We start from the raw sequence: 21,513 nt of genomic DNA on the forward strand, positions 1-21,513 counted from the left end.
TTGTTTTATGGAGCAGGATTCAGGAGTCAGAAACACCTGCGTTCTTTTCGGACTCTACCTGCATTCTGCTTGGTGTTTTCAACATAGGCACCCTAGGCTGTTGGGTAGCTAAAGAGTCATCGCTCCTCCTATAGTCCCGGGACTGGAAGCTTTCTAGCATTGAAAAACAAGGTTCATGACAAAACATTCCAGTTAACAAACAGGACATTCCTCTCGCACTGCAGTACAACTTTCTGAACAGACAGACATCCAGGTTCCAATTCTTACAAAGCTCTCGAACGAAATCTGCTTGTCCTCCCTTTCCACATCCATATTTTAAGATCAGGGAGGATGCGTTTTTAATTTTTTAAAAAGTGGGTAGATGGGTGTGCTTTGTAACTGGAGTCATCAGACCTCCAGACTGGAGGTCACACGATAATTCTTAAGGTACTGCTTTGTCATACAACACCTGTGCATTAAATATCAAGTGCTGGGGTGTGTTTCAAAACTTCGAAGGGCTGCTTCTGAATTGCAAATCGTTGAGGTCTGGTGGGTTTGCTGAATGCAGATTGCCAGGCGTACCTGCTGTGAATGTGTTCTCCAGCTTCATCTGAGGTATCCCGTGGTGACCACAACAGAATATTAATCTGCACAGTTTGCGCTAGTAGGATTTACACCCTCCATTTCACAGAGCCTGGTACGGTGGGGCACTCCCAGTGCTCTGTCCGAATCTTTGTGTTTCCCTTTCTCATGCATCCGTCAGTATCTTTCAGGTTAGGTTGGCATTAAAAGCTAATCTTTGTGGTAAGAGTTTCCAAGGCAAAAAGAGAAAGATAACTCCATGTATTTATATTTTAAAAAGCATTCGACACAATAGTGTTGCTGGTACGTGTGCCTCTGCCTCCTATTAAAAACCACGACCTTGTGGCCCCCTGAACAATGACCGCACAATTATTTGTATTTAAGAAAGAAACACAATTAAAGATATATATACTTCCAGCAGTTGGTCAAAACCACGGAGGAGACCTTGAATTCTGGCGCTAATTGTGAGCTGCTGTGCCAGGAGGGGAGCTGACCTTTGCGTTCCTTTAGCAGGTTCCTAAAGAGAAAAACAGATTGCTCATCCTGCAGTTTGAGAGAGAGAAAATGCAGCCACAGAAAGAAGGGTGTAAGGAAGTCTGGAAGCTAAGGAAGACACTCGGATGCAATACTCGTATAACACAGGCCTCACAAGTCCTCCGAAGGGTCAAACGTTGCTGATCCGGACGCTCAAGGGGGTCCCTTCCCTCTCTGCTTTCTCCCGAAAGGATTCCTCTAGCTTCAGTTTCTCGGGGTCCCCGTACCGCACCGTCTCGTGAAGGCAGCAAGGGGGCGCCACTTTGATCACCTGCTCAAAGAGGCTGAAGTCGGCCACGTATTTCCCGCTGGCCGAGAGGGAGATGACCGGGGTGAACTCGTAGCCCCAGAGGATCTCCTCGGGGAGGTAGGAGGTCCGGACTTGGCACGTGGCGCTGGTGGACTCCACGGTGCCGCTGAGGATGACCACCAGCTCAAAGTCTCCTTCCCCGGTGCGCAAGGCCATGTCCCGGAAAGGGCTGCTCTCATTCACCACGTGGTAGAAGGTCAGGGGCAGGATGAGGAAGGGGCTGTCGGAGGACGTGTCCACCTGGAAGTCCACGTTGACCTGGTTGAGCTGGATGTTCTCACCTTCCTTGGTCAGGTAGGTCTGGAGGAGTTTGCCGGTCACCTGGCACCCGATGAGGAGGCTCTTCCTCATGTTGGCCACCCGGATCATCAAACAGGTCTTGCCGTCGTGCTGGGCCACCACGGCGTTCTGGCTGAACTTGATGGTCTCTGCCCTCTTCTTGGGACGGGCGATCTTGGCCAGGAAGGTGCCCGTGATGAAGATCTCCATGATCGTGGTGAGGACCAGCTGGCTGATGAGCAGGACGATGGCTAGTGGGCACTCCTCGCTGATGTAGCGGAAGCCGTAGCCGATGGTGGTCTGGGACTCCAGGGAGAAGAGGAAGGCCCCGGTGAGGGTGTGGACTTGCATGACGCACGGAGTGTGGTTGGCGGGAGGGTCGAATTCCAGGAGGTCCCCGTGCAGCACGGCCACCAGGTACCAGATCACCCCAAAGATGAACCACGTCCCGGCAAAGGAAGCGGAGAAGAGGAGCAGCTTGTAGCGCCACTGCATGTCGATGAAGGTCGTCCACAGGTCTTTCAGGTAGAGGAACCTCTTGTCCGCGATGTGCTCCATGCGGACGTTGCTGCGCCCATCCTTCGTCATGACCCGCCTCTTGCGCAGGGTGGAGCCAATCAGGGGGCGGCTGTCGGTCTGCGTCGTCTGGCTGTAGTACACCTTGGTGGACGATGTCATCTGGCCGGCGGGGAGAGGAGAAAAGGAAAAAAGGATGGGGTGAGATGGGAGGACTGACACCAGAACATATAAAGAGCCCATCCAGGCCAGTGTCCTGTTCTCACGGTGGGCAGGTACTCATAAGAACCTAAGAATCTAGGTAGACTTCCTCTACACCTGAAGATAAGAAGACCCTGGATGCTGGGTCAGGCCCAAGGGTGCCCATCTATTCCAGCATCTTATACTATAATAATAATAATAATAATAATAATAATAATAATAATAATAATAAATTATTTATACCCCGCCCATCTGGCTGGGCTTCCCCAGCCACTCTGGGTGGCTTCCAACCAAATATTAAAATACAGTAATGCATCAAACATTAAAAGCTTCCCTAAACAGGGCTGCCTTCAGATGTCTTCTAAAAGTTTGGTAGTTATTTTTCTCTTTGACATCTGATGGGAGGGTGTTCCACAGGGCGGGTGCCACCACCGAGAAGGCCCTCTGCCTGGTTCCCTGTAACTTCACTTCTCGCAGGGAGGGAACCGCCAGAAGGCCCTCGGAGCTGGACCTCAGTGTGCAGGTAGAACGATGGGGGTGGAGATGCTCCTTCAGGTCTACTGGGCTGAGGACGTTTAGGGCTTTCAAGGTCAGCACCAACACTTTGAATTGTGCTCAGAAACGTACTGGGAGCCAGTGTAGGTCTTTCAAGACCGGTGTTATGTGGTCTCGGCGGCCGCTCCCAGTCCCCAGTTCTTACAGTGGCCATTCAGATGCCTATTATGGGAAACTCACAAACATGATTTGCACACAAGAGGCCTCTTTCCTCCTGTGGTTTTCAGCAACTGGGAAGCATTACTGCCTCCAGCTATGGATGTGAAGCTTAGACCTGCTGGCTAGTGGCCATTAACAGCCTCTGGGAATGTGTCTCATCCTCTCTTAAAGCCATCTCGGTTGGTGGCTGGGAGTTCCAAAGTTTAGCTCTGCATTGCCTGAAGATGCTGTTCCACATAGGGGAGTCAAGCGAAGAAGGAATGAATCACATTTTCAGTGTGCATTGCCAGTCCTATGGCAGATTAGGTGATTTAAAAAGAGGATTAGACAAATTTACTGAGGAGGAGGAGACTCATAGAATCATAGAGTTGGAAGAGACCACAAGGGCCATCGAGTCCAACCCCCTGCCAAGCAGGAAACACCATCAGAGCACTCCTGACATATGGTTGTCAAGCCTCTGCTTAAAGACCTCCAAAGAAGGAGACTCCACCACACTCCTTGGCAGCAAATTCCACTGTCAAACAGCTCTTACTGTCAGGAAGTTCTTCCTAATGTTTAGGTGGAATCTTCTTTCTTGTAGTTTGGAGCCATTGCTCCGTGTCCGCTTCTCTGGAGCAGCAGAAAACAACCTTTCTCCCTCCTCTATGTGACATCCTTTTATATATTTGAACATGGCTATCATATCACCCCTTAACCTCCTCTTCTCCAGGCTAAACATGCCCAGCTCCCTTAGCCGTTCCTCATAAGGCATCGTTTCCAGGCCTTGGACCATTTTGGTTGAAGAAGGCTCCCAACTAACCCTACTAACCCTTCCTGCTTGTTACATTTTCCTGTCGGTTATTCCAGAGGTGTTCATTGGGAGGCAACTTAATTTTACCCAAAGCTTTTAAAAGTGGGCTGATACTGCCTTAAATGCATACAGGGCCTACATTTAAAGCAGCCCCCCCCCCCCACTTTAAACACGCATGTCTTCCCCCACAGCATCCTGGGAGTTATAGTTTCTTAAGGGTGCTGAGAGCTGTTGGGGGAGGTCCTCTCTTCCTCCTCCCAGAGACACAATTCCCAGACTGGCCCAACCACCAGCCTCTCTTCTCAGGGAAGTCTGGAAATCACAGACCTTACAGGGAATCCTAATAACTCTCAGCATCCATAACAAACTGCAGCCTCTCCCCTTTGCGCCAGCAGGTGGCACCATAAAACTGGGTACTTGGCAGCCGCCTATTTTCCACTTGCTCTTATGTAACTGCATGAAACCGCGAGCAAAAGGCTGGTGGCGATGCTCTTTCTGGGTTCCAGCTGCAGACATCTTTCCAAAAGCGCCCCCCCCTTTTCCCATCCGCTGCAACGTTTTCTCAAGGCGATGCTGTGCAAACTCTGGTGGGCTGGACTCTGACTGCTGATAATAATAATAATAATAATAATAATAATAATAATAATAATAATAATAATTTATTTATACCCCTCCCTCCCCGGCCAATACCAGGCTCAGGGTGGCTAACACTGAATATACGGTAAATACAGTAAAAACATTTTTTAAAAACACATAAAATTGTTGATTAAAATATAAGTTAGAATACAGTTTAAAATGTAGTGATGTATGGAATCGAGAGCTGGACCATCAAGGAGGCTGATCGTGGAAGAATTGATGCTTTTGAATTCTGGTGCTGGAGGAGACTCTTGAGAGTCCCATGGACTGCAAGAAGAGCAAACCTCTCCATTCTGAAGGAAACCAGCCCTGAGAGCTCCCTGGAAGGACAGATCCTGAAGCTGAGGCTCCAAGACTTTGGCCACCTCATGGGAAGAGAAGACTCCCTGGAAAAGACCCTGATGTGGGGAAAGATGGAGGGCACAAGGAGAAGGGGACGACAGAGGACGAGATGGTGGGACAGTGTTCTCGAAGCGGCCAGCATGAGGGAGGCAGTGGAAGACAGGAGGGCCTGGCGTGCTCTGGTCCAGGGGGTCACGAAGAGACGGACACGACTAAAGGACTAAACAACAATATAGATCAAAGCCATAAGGGGAGAAAACGTCACATATTCACTGGGGCCAACTATCCATGCTGGACCTACATGAGCCAGCAAAAAGAGCCGAGGGAAAAGTTATATACTAATCAATCCCATATAGGGGTTCCATCAGGAAAATGATAGATAGATAGATAGACAGATAGATAGACAGCCCCGTCTTGCAGGCCCTGTGGAAAGATGTCACAAATCCCAAATTATGCGTGACAAAGATCACACGTAAGGTCACAACAGCCCTTCAGCTGATTTAAGGGAGAGGGTGGGGGCAGCTGCTTCAGGCTGAACCAGACAACTGCTCCACCTGGCCCAGGGCTGTCTGCACTGACCGGCAGCAACAGCTCGCGGGGGTTTGGGCAGGGAGTGGGTCCTCCTTCCCCCCAAACCTGGAAATATTGCCGGGGATTGAAGCGCATGGCTTTCCTTTGGCAGAGTTAAGTGCTCTACCACTGGGCTGCCGCCCTTCCCCTGAAAATGAAGATTCTAGTCCTCATGAAGGGCTGATTTAAAGGAGAACATCGGAAGCTGCCTTTTAATAATCCTTTTGTTTATTTATTTCATAAAATACGTATAAGGCTGGATTGTTGCTGTTTTAATCCTCAAAGTACCGTATTTTTCGCTCTATAAGACGCACCAGACCACAAGATGCATCTAGTTTTTGGAGGAGGAAAACAAGAAAAAACATATTCTGAATCGCAGAAGCCGGAACAGCAAGAGGGATCGCTGCGCAGTGAAAGCAGCAATCCCTCTTGCTGTTCTGGCTTCTGGGATAGCTGCGCAGCCTGCATTCGCTCCATAAGACGCACACACATTTCCCCTTACTTTTTAGGAGGGAAAAAGTGTGTCTTACAGAGTGAAAAATACGGTAGTCTATACTGCTTTCTCTACACGAACTGGCAGCCACATCCCAGCATTTCAGAAGAGGAGTCTTTCCCCAGCCCTATCGGGAAACACCAGAGATGGAACCTGGGACCTTCTGCATGCAAAGCAGGCGCTCTGCTTCTGCACTGCATAGCTCCCCTTAAAGATGAAGGTACTAGACCTCATGGCGCTGGAGGATGAAGGGCTAACTTGAATGAGAAGGCAAGAGGCGGACTCATTCTGAAGAGAACAACTTCAGGGGAACATTCTCCAAACAGGAACTATCGTCTGCCTGCTTGTTTCGTTTGATCAAAGCAAAAATGCCCCCCGCTCTTGATTTTGATTGTTTGAGCCATGAGATCCACTGGGCGTCTTTCCCCCACCAAGACGGGGCTGGTGCAGCTGGGCTGCAGGCCTCATAACCAGTTTGCCCAGTTTAAAGCCGTGCAAGTTGCTTGCCCTCCGTGCCTCCTGAGGGAGAGAGTTCCGCAGTTTAACTCCCACTGACGCTGGCAAAGCATTTCGGGGGTTGGACTAGATGACCCCGGGGTTCCCTCCACACTTCTATGGTTCTATGCTTCTTCTCCTGGCGCCACGTCTTGACAAAAGCACAAACATCTGTGAAGTCAGCCCCGGTCCTGTCTGATGCAGAGTGACATCTGTCCCTCGGCCTGATCCTGCACCCTCCCTTTCGGAGGAGACAACACCCCCATCTCTCTCTTCCTCTCCTTCTCTTTCTCTCTCTCTCTGCCCCGCTGGCCTCTCTTTCTGCCAGACTCAGCTCCCCTTTCATAACATCCGCCTCACATTCAATTTTGCACACAAGGCTGAGATGGCTCCATTGGAGGCTGTCAGGATCAGCCCCTGCAGCTGGAACAGCATCTCGACAGCTCCTGCTCACAGAGCACCAAAACCAGCATTTTTTGGGGGGTGGGGGGGAGAAGTTTCTCAGCCTGGCTGAGCCCCCTCTCTGCTCCCCTCCCCCCCGGCATCCAAGCGCCCCACTCTGTGAACCTGGACAGGGAAAAGTCTTTCCCTTGTAGCACTAGGACTCCTGGGTGCGCCATGAAGCTGAATAATTGGAAGATTCAGGACAGATAAAGTCCTCCTTCCCGTGGAACTCCCTGCCACTGGAGGCAGCTATGGCCGCCAACCTGGATGGCTTTAAAAGAGGATGAGACAAATAGCCATGATGGTTTTGCTCTTCCAGGGTCAGAGGCAGCCGTGCTTCTGAATACCAGGTGCTGGCAACCACAGGAGGGAAGAGCTGGATCTTGTGTTCGAGTCCTGCATATGGATTTCCCTTTTAGGGCATCTGGTAACCGAGCAAACCCCTGGGTTGCAAAGAGAACGTCAGCAATGTCTAGGCAGCACGATGACCATCTACATATGCAATAGAAAATCTTTATAGAATTCCTTCAAACCATAACAAGTACAAAAGAAATCTTTGGTCTCAAAGTCTCTGAAAACCTTTAAATGAAGCGAGGTACCAAACTTCGTACGATGAAGGAAAAGCTGTGAAGCTTTGTGTATTCGGCAAATACGATGTCCAACGCTGAACAGAGATTCCGAATATTGACTGCTGTTTCGTAGAATTCTTCGTCAGCGTGGGGAGAGGATATAGAATTGCTTCATAAACTGAAGATAAAATTTTCAGGCGATGACCTGCATGCACATCTCATGATACAAAAATTATAAACTATAATACAAACAGTAATGTGGAAAAAGAGTACATACCCCTTCTTATTTCAAATGAAGCACCTTGCTTCATTTAAAGACTTTCAGAGACTTTGAGACTCAAGATTTCATTTTGTACTTGTTATGGTTTAAAGGAATTCTATAAAGATTGTCTATTGCGTATGTAGATGGTCATCATGTTGCCTAGACATTGCTGATGGCCCCTGTGAGAACAGGAGGCTGGACTAGATGGGCTCACTTTGGCCTGAACGAGCAGCCAGGCTGTCCTTTTGGAGTCTCCAGGTCCAGAGGAAGTCTATCTGGATTCCTAGGCTCTTAGGGGCCTTTGGCCACTGTGAGAAGAGGAGGCTCTGGCCTGATCCAGAAGGCATTTTGAATGTTCCTGGCAGACCCACGTTCATCGGATGGAAGAATGTTTTTCACCGTGACGGTGAAATTAGATGCTGCCATTCCCTTTGTTCCAGGAATGTTTTGCTTTGTCTGAGAATGCTTTTGCCCTGCCTCTCCACCCTGGGCTCCTCCTGAGAGATGGCAGGGTATTGTGGCAGTGTTGCCTAGCGGTTAGAGTGTCTGAATAAGACCTGGGAGACCAGGATTTGAATCCCAGCTCAGTCATGAAGCTCATTCAGGAGACCTTGGGCCACTCTCTCGGTTTAACCTGCCTTGCAGGGATGTTGTGGGGATTAAATGACGATGGGGCAATCCATGTTTCCCCCCTTGAGTTCCTTGGAGGAAAAAGTGGGATAGAAATGCATAATAATAATAATAATAATAATAATGCAGTTAAACAAAGAAGAAGAAGAAGACCCCCCCATGAAAGTGGAATTGAGATTTCTGCATTGCAGGGGGTTGGACTAGAGGATCTTTGGAGGTGCCCTTCCGACTCTACAGTTCTATGAGTCTAGATTCTGAACAGACAGATATTTATCTCCCTCTCCCTTTCTGTCTGTCTTCCTTCCCTCTGTCCTCCTTCCGGCCTCTGACACATTCTGCATTTCAGGGAGGAGGGGAGCAACCCGGCTCCCTTGACTGCTGGCCAAAAGGCGAGTCAGGAGGCGAGGGAGAAGCCATGGCCAGCCTGGCTCTGCCACCTCACAGGCCCCGAGTCCCGCTGGTGGTGCCGGCCCTGGCGCTGGGCATCCCGTGATTGCTGCCTCTCCTCCTCCTCCTCCTCTTGGGTTTAGCGCGCGGCTTCATAAATAAAAGGGGGAAATGAGAGCGGTTGAGAGACAAACCCCTGTGTGTTTCCGACTGAGTCACTCCGCTCACCCCCCAGCATCTCTCTTGCCCCCCTCCCCTTTAACCTCATTCCCTGCAAACAGAAAACATCCCCCCCCCCTCTAACTCGGAAAACAAGAAAGGCCCTTTTCATCTTGGCATCTCAACTGTTTGGAAACATCCCATGGAAACCAAGCGCTGAGATGGCTGCTCCCCAGTGGCCAGGCCTCTGCGTGGTGCTTTCTCTGGGGAGAAAGAGGTTGGGGGGGTTGCATTGCTGCTCCTTCACCCCCCACCAATAAAAAAATCCCTTGCCCCCTCGTCCGGAGGAGCCTGCCCACCTCCCTCTGAAAAAACAGCCGAGCCTCGATGTTCCAGGTTCCCTGGCACGAAAGGTTTCCTCTTGGCTGGGTTGGGGACGCTGCCAAGCTCCCCAGGGGGCGCCCCAAGGATAAATCTCCCTTTTGTCGGGGATGAAGGGGAAGCTGCGATGGTCCAAGGGATGGTCACAGTCCTCAGAGCCCAAACAGAGGTGTGGGGTGAGTTTCAGACCGCCGGCTTCCATTGTCCCCCTTGGCGACGGCCGTGGGGTTTTCTGAGGCCTTGAGTTGAGTCATCCAAAATGGCGGAGGGCCGAAAGTGTCCCTTGTGTGGGGGGGGGGAGGGGAACCTCTGTTTCCTTTCAAGGCTCCCAGCCCCACCTTCCAAGAAGGGCATTGAACTGGCAGGCAAGAACCCCAAGGGGGAATTCAGGACACCGGCGCCAAAGCCCCCTCTCCTTCGCCATCAGCTTGGGAAATCCTCCAAGGAGATGTCTTCACCTTGGCTGGAAAGATGTTGAGGTCAACATCCTCTCCCTTCCTCCCCAAATGTGATGGCCTGGGACTCGGACTCGGAACCAGAGGAGACTCAGTCTGCACCGGATCCTTTGCCTCAGGCATCATCTGGACCAAGTCTGGGGCCTGATCCTGAAGAGTCAAATGATGTTGTCATTTGTGGACCTTAAGGTCCTCCGTGGGACATACCAGGAGACGCGGTCCCGTAGGTATGAGGGTCCTAGTCTGTATAGGGCTTTAAAGGTTAAAACCAGCACCTTAAACCTGATCCTGTGCTCCACTGGGGGCCAGTGCAGCTGGTATAGCACCGGGTGAATGTGATCCGCAGTGAGGACCCCGTAAGGAGTCTCGCTGCGGCATGCACTTTTCTAGACATGATGGGGACCTGTGGCTACCCAGATATGGAGGCAACACAATGTCTAGGCTGGTTGAGGCTGATGGCAGTTAAGAAGATGACACCAGAAGAGTTGGGCTGTTGGATCAGGCCAAAGGCTAATCTAGCCCAGGATCCTGTTCTCACAGTAGCCAACTAGATGCCACTTTGGGAAGCCTGCAAATAAGCTCATTTGTGCTTTCAGTGATGGCCTGGGACTTGGGCTCAGACGCAGAACAAGAGGAGTCTCAGTCCACACCAGATCCTTTGCCTCAGGCATCATCTGGACCAAGTCTGGGGCCTGATCCTGAAGAGTCCCAGTCTGCACAGGTTCCCCTGCAACAAGCACCAGCTGGGCCGAGTCCGGGGCCTGAGCCTGCCCTGGCTCCAGATGCGGGGATTCCCTCCTTGCCTCCAGCTGGGCCATCACTTACAGCTGCTCCACTACCGGTTGGGTCAGGGGAGGCTGAGACGGCCCCTGGGTCTAGTAACCCACCGACGTCTCCTGAGCTGCAGAGACTGAGGTTTGAGAGAAGGAGAGACCTGAGTACTCACAGGAGGAGTGCTCGCCTTCGGAAGAGACAGGGAGGTGAGTCACCGGGGGATCAGGACTGGCCGTTGCCTCTTCAGAGATAAAAGGCTGCTGGACCCCGGCCCAGGATGCGGGAGCAACACTGCTGTATGCCAGACCCTGCCTGAGATCCTGTACCTGTCCTTGCCTGGTTTCCTGCCTCGTGTCCTGCCTTGGCCCTGTTGGACTGAGTCCTAGTGGAACCTCCGGATTCTGGACCAGACCTGGACTGCAGTTCTCGGGTTACCCCCAAGCCCAGCACACCAAAGTCCAAACTGGGGCTGGAAGGGGGTCAAGGCCATTGGCTCCCAGAATTGTAGAGCTGGAAGGGACCCCGAGGATCATCCAGTCCAGCCCCATCCAATGCAGGAAGATGGTCACCCAACCGCTGCTTAAAAATCTCCCAGGAAGTAGAGTCTTCCCAGGGAGTCCATTCTGCTGTGAAAGAGCCAGGAGAGTAAATAAGGGCAGAGAGGAGAGGGGGCTCATGGCCCAGAGGAGCGAAGGAGGGGCAAAGGAAGTGGCATCAGGCTGACCAGGAACCCATCTAGCATGCACTTATTATTACTGGTGCTGGAAGAGACTCTTGAGAGTCCCATGGACTGCAAGAAGATCCAACCTCTCCATTCTGAAGGAAATCAGCCCTGAGTGCTCACTGGAAGGACAGATCCTGAAGCTGAGGCTCCAAGACTTTGGCCACCTCATGAGAAGAGAAGACTCCCTGGAAAAGACCCTGATGTTAGGAAAGATGGAGGGCACAAGGAGAAGGGGACGACAGAGGACGAGATGGTGGGACAGTGTTCTCGAAGCGGCCAGCATGAGGGAGGCAGGAGGGCCTGGCGTGCTCTGGTCCAGGGGGTCGCAAAGAGGCGGACACGACTAAATGACTCAACAACAGCAACCACTCTTAGATGTTGGGGATTGAATCTGAGACCTTCTGCTTGCAAAGTCGGTGCTCTCCCACTGAGCCCTTAAATGGAGGCAGGTTTCTAGTCCTCCTGATCACAAAGGAAGGGCTGGCTTTCCCAGTTAGGCCACTGGTCTTTCTAGCTCAGGACTGTCCACATCCCTGACTCGAACCCTCCTCTCCAACCTCACTAGCGCACCTGCCGCTGCTCCCAAACTGGTTTGTCTTTTATCTAACTTGCAGTTCGCTGGCGCATCCTCCAAGAGGCCGAGACTTTGAGCCCTCTCTCAGGAGGGGGGTTGAGGGGGCGATGCCAGCCTTCTGGCCACGGGACTGCTCTCCCACCCCCCCGGCCACCTCCTCGTCCATCGCTTATCCGAAACCTGAGTTGACCATCTGCCTTGGCAGCAGGCGGGCAGGAGATCTCGTTCCGTGTAGCCTCGTGCCTGGGACCATCTCCAAGCAAATGTTTTTTAAGGAGGAGATTTTTAAGAGTTCCAAAAAGGAAGAAAAAAAGTGTGTATTTGGCACCTGCCTCCCTTTGGGGCCAGGAAAGGGAATTCTGAAAATGGAAGTACCCAATTGTATTCATGCGACTCTGGCATGGTAGCTTTTCCTCCCTGGATGGAAAAGTGCCCTGGGCTCAGGGTTGGGTGAGGTGGTAAGACTTAATTTGAGCTGGGACTCAGTCCTGGAAGAGGATTTCGCCCAGGGCTGCTTTAAGAATCAGAGAATCATGGAATTGTGGAGTGGGAAGGGAACACAAAGGTCTTCTAGTCCAGCCCCTGCAATGCAGGCGTCTTTCACACATGCTGTACTGACTGGGCCAGGGCCGTCTTACCCATAGGTGCTAGGAGTGCGGGGCACCCGGGCACCGGCTCTCAGGGGACCAGGCTGAGAGTCCGGGGCCTGAGAGTTGAGTCCGGGGAAAAGTCCGCCAGTCAGCTGAAGCGCCGTGACGGGCTCTTCTGCTGCAGGCGGCTGTGTGCCACGAGTTCAGGGGTGACTGAGCCAGAGAGACGCTGAGGCCGGCCGGCCAGCTCTGCCCTCTTGCATGCCAGGGACTGAGCAACTGGAGGGGGGCAGATCTAGTTATCTCTCGCTTGGACTACTGCAATGCGCTCTACGTGGGGCTACCTTTGAAGGTGACCCAGAAACTACAACTAATCCAGAATGTGGCAGCTAGACTGGGGACTGGGAGTGGCCGCCGAGACCTACATTAGCTCCCAGTTCGTTTCCGAGCACAATTCAAAGTGTTGGTGCTGACCTTGAAAGCCCTAAACGACCTCAAAGGCCCAGTAGACCTGAAGAAGCGTCTCTACCCCCATCGTTCTGCCCGGACGCTGAGGTCCAGCTCTGAGGGTCTACTGGCGGTTCCCTCCCTGCGAGAAGTGAGGTTGCAGGGAACCATGCAGAGGGCCTTCTTGGTAGTGGCTCCTACCCTGTAGAATGCTCTCCCATCAGATGTCAAGGAAATAAACAACTATTTTACTTTTAAAAGACAACCGAAGGCGGCCCTGTTTAGGGAAGTTTTTAATGTTGGTTGCTGTATTGTTTTTAATACTCAGTTGGAAGCTGCCCAGAGTGGCTGGGGAAACCCAGCCAGATGGGTGGGGTATAAATAATAAATTATTGTTATTATTATTATTTGCACCCCGGTGCCACATATGCTTAAGACGGCCCTGGCCTGAGCTATCCCTAAGGATGGGAGCCTGCTGAATCAGGCCAATAGCCCATGAAGTCCACCACCCTGTCGTCACAGTGACCAAAGGCCCCCCCGGACCTCGATAGACTGTCTCTGGACCTGGAGGTTCCATAGGCCCCTCAGAAAAGCCTGCTGGGTCAGGCCAGTGGTCCATAGAGAGCAGCGTCCTGTTCTCACAGCGGCCAACCAGATGCCTATTAGGGGAAGCCCTAATTTTTGGTCTGTTGACTGTAATTAACTGATGGGTTGAAAATAACAGACAAAAGTACCTCTGAGCATGCACAAAGTACCTTGCCCTGGAGGGACCCCTGCAGGGGTCTCTTTTATTGGGCCTTTATAATTATTTGTGCTCATGCTGGGATTAGGGAAGTTGCCCACAATCCCACTTTTGATACTGCTTTGGGCCTGAACAGATTTTGGGTCAGATGTCATGCTTGGTTTCTGATTGGTGTCTATCAAGGGCCTTCCCCTCCAACATCTCTCAGGTGGGTGCCATGGCCATTTGAAGAGAGAAAGGGAGAGGTTCAGGGTGAGCTCTGGCCCCTCTTTTTCTAGAAATATAGCCCTGTCATAACTTCCGACTGAAATAATGTCATAGCTGTCAACTTACAGATTTGAAAATAAGGGACCAACAGCCTCTAAAATAAGGGATCAACAATTACTTTGATAAAATACATATTTTGTTGCCTGCAAATGGCTTTAGATACCTATTAGGTCCATAAATTACCATATAGCATATATTCAACACAAAAAAGCAACAATTTGTTGTTGACAAAGCACAGCAGAACATATAAAGGGCCCCATTACCTTCAGTAGCTTAATAATAATAATAATAATAATAATAATAATAATAATAATATAATTTTTATTTATACCCCGCCCTCCCCAGCCAAGGCCGGGCTCAGAGCGGCTTACAAGCAATAATAAAATCAAGTTGAATGATTACAACTTAAAAACAAAATTAAAAAATACAACATTAAAATACTGAAACATTAAAATATTAAAATGTGGCCTCATCGCAGAAGGAGAAGGAAAAGAAAAAAGAAAGAGAGGGAGGGAATCAAATTGGCTCAAATTGGCTCCAAGCCAAAGGCCAGACGGAACAACTTTGTCTTACAGGCCCTGCGGAAAGAAATCAGATCCCGCAGGGCCCTGGTCTCATGAGGCAGAGCATTCCACCAGGCCGGAGCCAGTGTTGAAAAGGCCCTGGCTCTGGTTGAGGCTAATCTGACTTCCTTAGGGCCCGGGACCACTAGGGTGTTGCTATTTATGGACCTTGAGGCTCTCCGTGGGGCATACCAGGAGAGGCGGTCCCGTAGGTACGAGGGTCCTAGGCCGTGAAGGGCTTTAAAGGTCAAAAGCAGCACCTTAAATCTGACCCTGTACTCCACCGGGAGCCAGTGCAGCTTGAAAAGCACTGGGTGAATATGCTCCCATGGCAGAGACCCCGTGAGGAGCCTCGCTGCAGCATTCTGCACCCGCTGGAGTTTCTGGGACAGCTTCAAGGGCAGCCCCGCGTAGAGTGAATTACAGTAGTCAAGCCTGGAGATGACTGTCGCATGGAGCACTGTGGCCAGGTCGGGGCGGGAAAGGTAAGGGACCAACTGCTTGATGCGGCGAAGGTGGAAAAATGTCGCCTTGGGTGTTGCTGTAACTTGCGCCTCCATGGAAAGGGAGGCGTCAAGGATTACACCCAAACTCTTAACGGAAGGCAATGGCACTAATTGGGCCCCCGCAAGAGAAGGGAGTTGGTCCCTCATCCCTATGCCATCCTGACCCAGCCATAGGACCTCTGTCTTCGAAGGATTTAGTTTCAATTGGCTCCCACGAAACCATCCAGCCACAGCTTCCAAGCATCTGGTCAGTGTGTTCGTGGCCGAGTCGGTGTGGCCATCCATCAGCAGATAGAGCTGAGTGTCATCAGCATATTGGTGACAGCCCAGCCCAAAGCTCCGAACAGTCTGGGCAAGGGGGCGCATAAAGATGTTAAAAAGCATCAGGGAGAGAATTGCGCCCTGCGGCACTCCACACACCAAGGAGTGGCGCGACGACATTTCCCTCCCTAGTGCCACCCTCTGTCCCCCACCAGAGATAAAAGAGCACCACCAGTTACGGGCTATGCCCTGTATCCCCACATCTGCGAGGCGGTGGTCCAGAAGATCATGATCGGCCATGTCAAAGGCTGCTGACAAATCTAAAAGGATCAGCAGTCCTGACCTGCCTCGATCCAGTTCTCTACGGAGATCATCTGTTAGGGCAACCAGAGCCGTCTCCGTCCCAAAACCAGGACGGAAACCGGACTGAAATGGATCTAAAGCCGATGTTTCCTCCAGAAACCTACCAAGCTGTTCAGCAACCGCTCTCTCAATTACCATACCCAGATATGGAAGATTTGAAACTGGGCGGTAATTGGATAGGTCTAAGGTCTCTGATGAAGTTTTCTTTAAGAGTGGACATACCACTGCTTCCTTCAGTTCCCCTGGGAATGTCCCCGTGTCAAGGGACAAATTGATAATTTCAACCAGGGGGGTCCGCGCAACATCTGGACACTCCCAAATCAGCCAAGACGGGCACGGATCAAGGAGGCAGGTGGTGGGCCTACCAACTTGGAGGAATCTATCCACATCAGCAGGGAGTATCCAATCAAAATGGTCCAACACTGGACCTGAAGTCAGTCGAGGGGCCCCCAGTTTAGTCACTGTATCTAAATTGGCAGGGAGGTCACGGCGGAGCAACAGGACTTTCTCTGCAAAAAAGCTTGCGAATGCCTCACAGCTGTGGGTCAAATTTGTGCTTAAATTTGGTTGTCCTCCTAAGGACGTTATTGATCTAATTATTCTAAAAAGTTGTGCCGGGCGAGAGCTAGCGGATGCAATGGAAGCTGCAAAGTAAGATTTCTTAGCAGCTTTCATAGCCACCTCATAGGCTTTCATAAGCGTCCTATAAGATGTTCTTGAGGCTCCGTCACGAGTCCGTCGCCATACTCGCATATTTAAGGGACATCATCAATAAGGGACAGCAGCGGGACACGGCCCTGGGATAAGGGACTGTCCCGCCAAATAAGGGACGCTTGACAGCTATGAATAATGTGACTTTTCACATGGCAGATGTACTATATATAAAAAAGGAGTTCCAACTCTAGAGTTTTAGGATGCTCTGGGTTCACACAGCACTGTGGGAACTCCTCCCTGCAGGGCGGGCCACCAGTTTGGATGGCTTCTAAGAGGACTGGACAAATTCATGGAGGAGGCGAGGGCTTTCAGTGGCTCCTAGCCATCTCTCCGTTGCTGGAAATGGCAGGAGGGGAGAGTTGCTCTTGTGTTCGAATCCTGATTGTGGGCTTTCCAAAAAAGGCATCTGGTCGGCCACAGTGAGAACAGGAGGCTGGACTGGATGTGCCCCTTTTGGCAGCTGATCCAGCAGGCTCTTGTGATGTTCCTGTGCAGAGTTTGTTTATTTTATCCTGGTGATGTTTCGCTTCAGATGGCAATAGTGTGTTAACTTTGGGTAGGCGTTGCAGAGTGACTGATTAAGAGGAGCGATTTGTGGACGGTCTGGTACACCAGGCCACGTTTACACCATCCCTTTAAAGCTTTATCACACCACTTTAGGCAGTCATAAAGGTAAAGGTAAAGGTACCCCTGCCCGTACGGGCCAGTCTTGACAGACTCTGGGGTTGTGCGCCCATCTCACTTAAGAGGCCAGGGGCCAGCGCTGTCCGGAGACACTTCCGGGTCACGTGGCCAGCGTGACAAAGCTGCATCTGGCGAGCCAGCACAGCACACGGAAACGCCGTTTACCTTCCCGCTGGTAAGCGGTCCCTATTTATCTACTTGCACCCGGAGGTGCTTTCGAACTGCTAGGTTGGCAGGCGCTGGGACCGAGCAGCGGGAGCGCACCCCGCCGCAGGGATTCGAACCGCCGACCTTTCGATCGGCAAGCCCTAGGCGCTGAGGCTTTAACCCACAGCACCACCTGCGTCCCTCTAGGCAGTCATAGCTTCCCGCAAAGCATCCTGGGAATTGTAGTTTGTTAAGGGTGCTGAGAGTTGTTAGGAGACCCCAGAGCTCCCTAGGAAAAGGGACTGAGCCTTAAACCTCTCCGGAAATGTGCAAACTGTGTGTATATTAGTGAGGACAGCGTACAAACATGCATTGCCTATCATGGAAAAAATGTGTCTTATTAGGCAATATTGCATACAAAATATGTGTTGATTTGGAGAATTTAGCACTAAAATCCTGATTCATTTTCACAACGACCTTTTTTGGGGGGGAGGGAACTGATTTGGAAATGTGGAGATGTGAATTTTGGACTGGAAACATGCGAAACTGAGCGAAAGCGAAATTAACCAATTGACTCTTCTTTGTCACTTCTGGTTTGGAGGTTGGGAGCTGCAAAGGAGTGGACTTTGGGTGTGTCCTGATTGAACCAGTATTAATTGGAGTGGTTCAGGGTTGCAGCAGCTGAAGCCTACAAGCAGAAAGAATCTGGGTGCTGGGCACATGGGCTTTGCAATGGAGTATACGGAGGGCGGGTTGTGCAGAGAAAGCACAAAGCTTCGAAGCAACAGGCAGCTTCAACAAGCTGTGAATACACAGCACTCTGGTGCAAAACTGGGATTTTATTTTAATTTTCATTGTTGAATTTTGACAGTACAAGTGATGGACAGGAAGCTGTCTCTAAGAGGTAAGCAGAGTCAGCACAAGCAGATACAAAATGGGATTTTCTTTTCAAAGCAGTTTTGAGGGTAGGGCACCCTTCCCCTTTGGAAAGAAGATTCAGGGCTCCACAATCCAGGATGAAACTCACAGGCTTGTAGAGCTGGAAGGACACCCAGTGGTCATCTAGCCCACCCCGCTGTAATGCAGGGATCACAGCTGATGAGATTTGGAAGGAGCCCCTAAGGATGTGGCCATCGGGCGACTCAAGGAGCCGCCAGAAACATACACCCAGCGGGTCAAGGACATAGCTGTCAACTTTTCCCTTTTCCTGCGAGGAACCCTATTCGGAATAAGGGAATTTCCCTTAAAAAGGGGGGAAATGTTGACCGCTATGGTCAAGGGACACATTTGCAAACGCTGTTCTCAGCCCACCTGCTCAGCTCCAGCATCTGGGGGCCCCCAAGACACTTTGGCGTCTGAGGGGAAACACAAAACATTGCCTCTTCCTCCGGTGAGTGCAGACCCCAGAGGGCACCTTCTGCCATTTCCTCCCTGGGGCGGACGTACCACCGGCTCCTCCTCTTTGCCTAGAGCAGCGGTTCTCCACCTGTGGGTCCCCAGATGTTGTTGGACTACAACTCCCATCATCCCTGACCTCTGGTCATGCTGGCTGGGAATGATGGGAGTTGTAGTCCAAAAACATCTGGGTACCCACAGGTGGAGAAACACTGGCCTAGTGAGAGCTGGACCATCAAGAAGGCTGATCGCCGAAGAATGGATGCTTTTGAATTCTGGTGCTGGAGGAGACTCTTGAGAGTCCCATGGACTGCAAGAAGATCAAACCTCTCCATTCTGAAGGAAACCAGCCCTGAGTGCTCACTGGAAGGACAGATCCTGAAGCTGAGGCTCCAAGACTTTGGCCACCTCAGGAGAAGAGAAGACTCCCTGGAAAAGACCCTGATGATGGGAAAGATGGAGGGTGCAAGGAGAAGGGGACGACGGAAGACGAGATGGTGGGACAGTGTTCTCGAAGCTACCAGCATGAGATTGACCAAACTGCAGGAGGCAGCGGAAGACAGGAGTGCCTGGCATGCCCTGGTCCAGGGGGTCACAAAGAGGCGGACATGAGTAAACAACTCAACAACAACAAGAAGAGGCCGCTGTGAAGGAGGCAAGGGGTGGGGGCTGGGTAGGAAGAGGCGGGTCCGGCCTCTAAGGAGACCACCAGCAGCAGCGACAGCAGGCGATGCGTTCCTAGGAGGCTGGGTCTGCTGCCCCTGTGGATCCTGCCCCCTAAGGCAGTTTCCTCATCTTCCCTCCTGGGTGGACCGGCCGGCCAGACTCCCTCCTGACCAGCTGGAAGAGGGAGGCTGCCTCTTTTGCACATCTCAGGTGGCCTTCCAAAGGTCTCCAGGGGACCCCGACTCCTGAGTTTGGAAGTGCTGGGTTCCCCAAATCCTGTTTCCAGAATAGAAGGATTCCCACCACATCAGCACCCAGAGCCGGATTCAGGTTTGATGAGACCCTCAGCTCCTGAAGGTAATGGGGCCCTTTATATGCCCAGCTGTCCTTTGTCAACAACAAATTGTTGCATATTCGTGTTGAACATGGTAATTGATGGACCTAATGGGTATCTAAAGCCATTTGCACATAACAAAATGTGTATTTTATCCAAGTAATTGTTGAACTGAAATACAGTTAAGGAGAAGTATATTAATAGCGAAATACAATTTAGAAGCATATTAATAATTAATATTAATATTAATAATATTAATTATTAAGTCTAACTTAAAATGATTGGGGGCCCATGACTTACATCATAGGAGCCTACACAACACAAAATACTGTTGCTGTATGTAGGTTTTATTTTATTTGTTTTTTTAGCATAGTTTGTAAATGTACATCCAGGGGTTTTTCCCCCTTTCATTTTTTGGGGGCTTTCCAAGAGAGTGGGGCCCTAAACTATAGCTTATATGTTAATCTGGCCCTGTTACCACTTCTTTCTTTTTTAAAAAAATTTCCCGTGGGACCATCTTCCCGCAAAGCAGGGGCTTTTCTAAGGAGCTACAGAAAAAGCAAGATTCCAGTCCTCAGGCTTCGGAGTGAAGCACGGGTTTAAATAGTCACACCGCCCTCTACACTGACTGGCAGCGCCTCTCAATGGTTTCAGGCAGAGGGCTTCCCCAGGATTGAACCTGGGTCCTCCTCCATGCAAAACAGATGCTCTACCCACTAGGCAACACTCCTGCACCCCAGACACCTGCATTCCAGCCCAGGGCCTATCGTAAAGGACGCATCCCCAAGCCTAAGCTCCAGCTGAGCGCCAGCCTCTGCGCGCCTCCTTCCAGTGTTGCAGGGCGTTGTGCTAGATGACCTTTGGGGGTCCCTTCCAGTTCTAAAATTCTGGGATTCCCAGTCCCCCAAAACCAGTCTCCTTCCTCCTGCTGCTGACAGAGCCCTGCAGCGCCCCAACTCAGAGGAACCGCTCCGCAGGGGCTGCCTGCACACTCCAAAGCAGCGGCAAAGTGCTTTTTTAAATAACCCAGATGCAGATTTTGATACCTGGGCAGCGGAAAGGAGGCCAAGGCTGGAGGAAGGCCGGAGGTGCTAATCCCCAGAAGGACGGGACAAAGGCTGCTTTGTGGGAAGGGAGATCAGTTTTCTCACCTGAAGATACAGGGATGGAGGAGAAGATGATTTCTGGCTGGAGGGAGAGGAGGGGGAAGGGGGAAAGGGGAAAGGGAAGCTGGGTTGTCGGACGGGGGGGGGGGGATTCCTTCTTCACACAGCAAATAGTTAGACTGTGGAACTCCTTTCCACATGAGGCAGGGGGGCCCAGCAGCTCATTGTTGTTTAGTCGTTTAGTGGTGTCCGCCTCTTCGTGACCCCCTGGACCAGAGCAGGCCAGGCACTCCTGTCTTCCACTGCCTCCCGCAGTTTGGTCAAACTCATGCTGGCAGCTTCGAGAACACTGTCCCACCATCTCGTCCTCTGCCGTCCCCTTCTCCTTGTGCTCTCCATCTTTCCCAATGTCAGGGTCTTCTCCAGGGAGTCTTCTCTTCTCATGAGGTGGCCAAAGTACTGGAGCCTCAGCTTCACAATCTGTCCTTCCAGTGAGCACTCAGGGCTGATTTCCTTCAGAATGGAGAAGTTGGATCTTCTTGCAGTCCATGGGACTCTCAAGAGTCTCCTCCAGCACCATAATTCAAAAGCATCCATTCTTCGGTGATCAGCCTTCTTGATGGTCCAGCTCTCACTTCCATACATCACTACTGGGAAAACCAGAGCTAGCTCAGGTGGCCTTAAAAGAGGAATAGGCAAATTCATGGAAGAGGAGAGGGCTCTCGATGGCTAATAGCCACAATGGCTTTGCTCTCCTGCAGGGCTACTGAATCCCAGTTGCTGGAGCCTTCCTACCGGAAGGAAACGGTCCTTATTCTGACCCACTTCTCTCATTGTCCCATTTACCCTCCTTTCTCAAAACTTCTGGCATTATACTAATTGGAAAGGGCCCAGATTTAATTCCCACTGGCCCTTGTTCGCCGCCTCC

At 51.2% G+C, this 21,513-nt stretch overlaps 2 protein-coding genes and 1 long non-coding RNA gene across 3 annotated transcripts in view; all 3 read right to left on the bottom strand.

Annotated features, from left to right (window-relative positions):
• Positions 1–21,513, bottom strand: part of LOC307205878 — a 110,392-nt gene that overhangs the window by 43,944 nt on the left and 44,935 nt on the right. The window lies entirely within an intron of this gene.
• Positions 1–21,513, bottom strand: part of LOC307205600 (uncharacterized protein) — a 286,408-nt gene that overhangs the window by 17,048 nt on the left and 247,847 nt on the right. The window lies entirely within an intron of this gene.
• KCNJ10 (potassium inwardly rectifying channel subfamily J member 10) overlaps positions 199–21,513 on the bottom strand; it is a 31,379-nt gene continuing 10,064 nt past the window's right edge. Inside the window, exon 2 of the mRNA XM_079958303.1 lies at positions 199–2,362. Coding sequence (XP_079814429.1) covers positions 1,226–2,362 — 1,137 coding nt within the window. The 3' untranslated portion in view covers positions 199–1,225. The remainder of the gene's footprint in view (positions 2,363–21,513) is intronic.

This window comes from Podarcis cretensis (genome assembly GCF_951804945.1).
Source record: "Podarcis cretensis genome assembly, chromosome: 16".
NCBI lineage: Eukaryota > Metazoa > Chordata > Lepidosauria > Squamata > Lacertidae > Podarcis > Podarcis cretensis.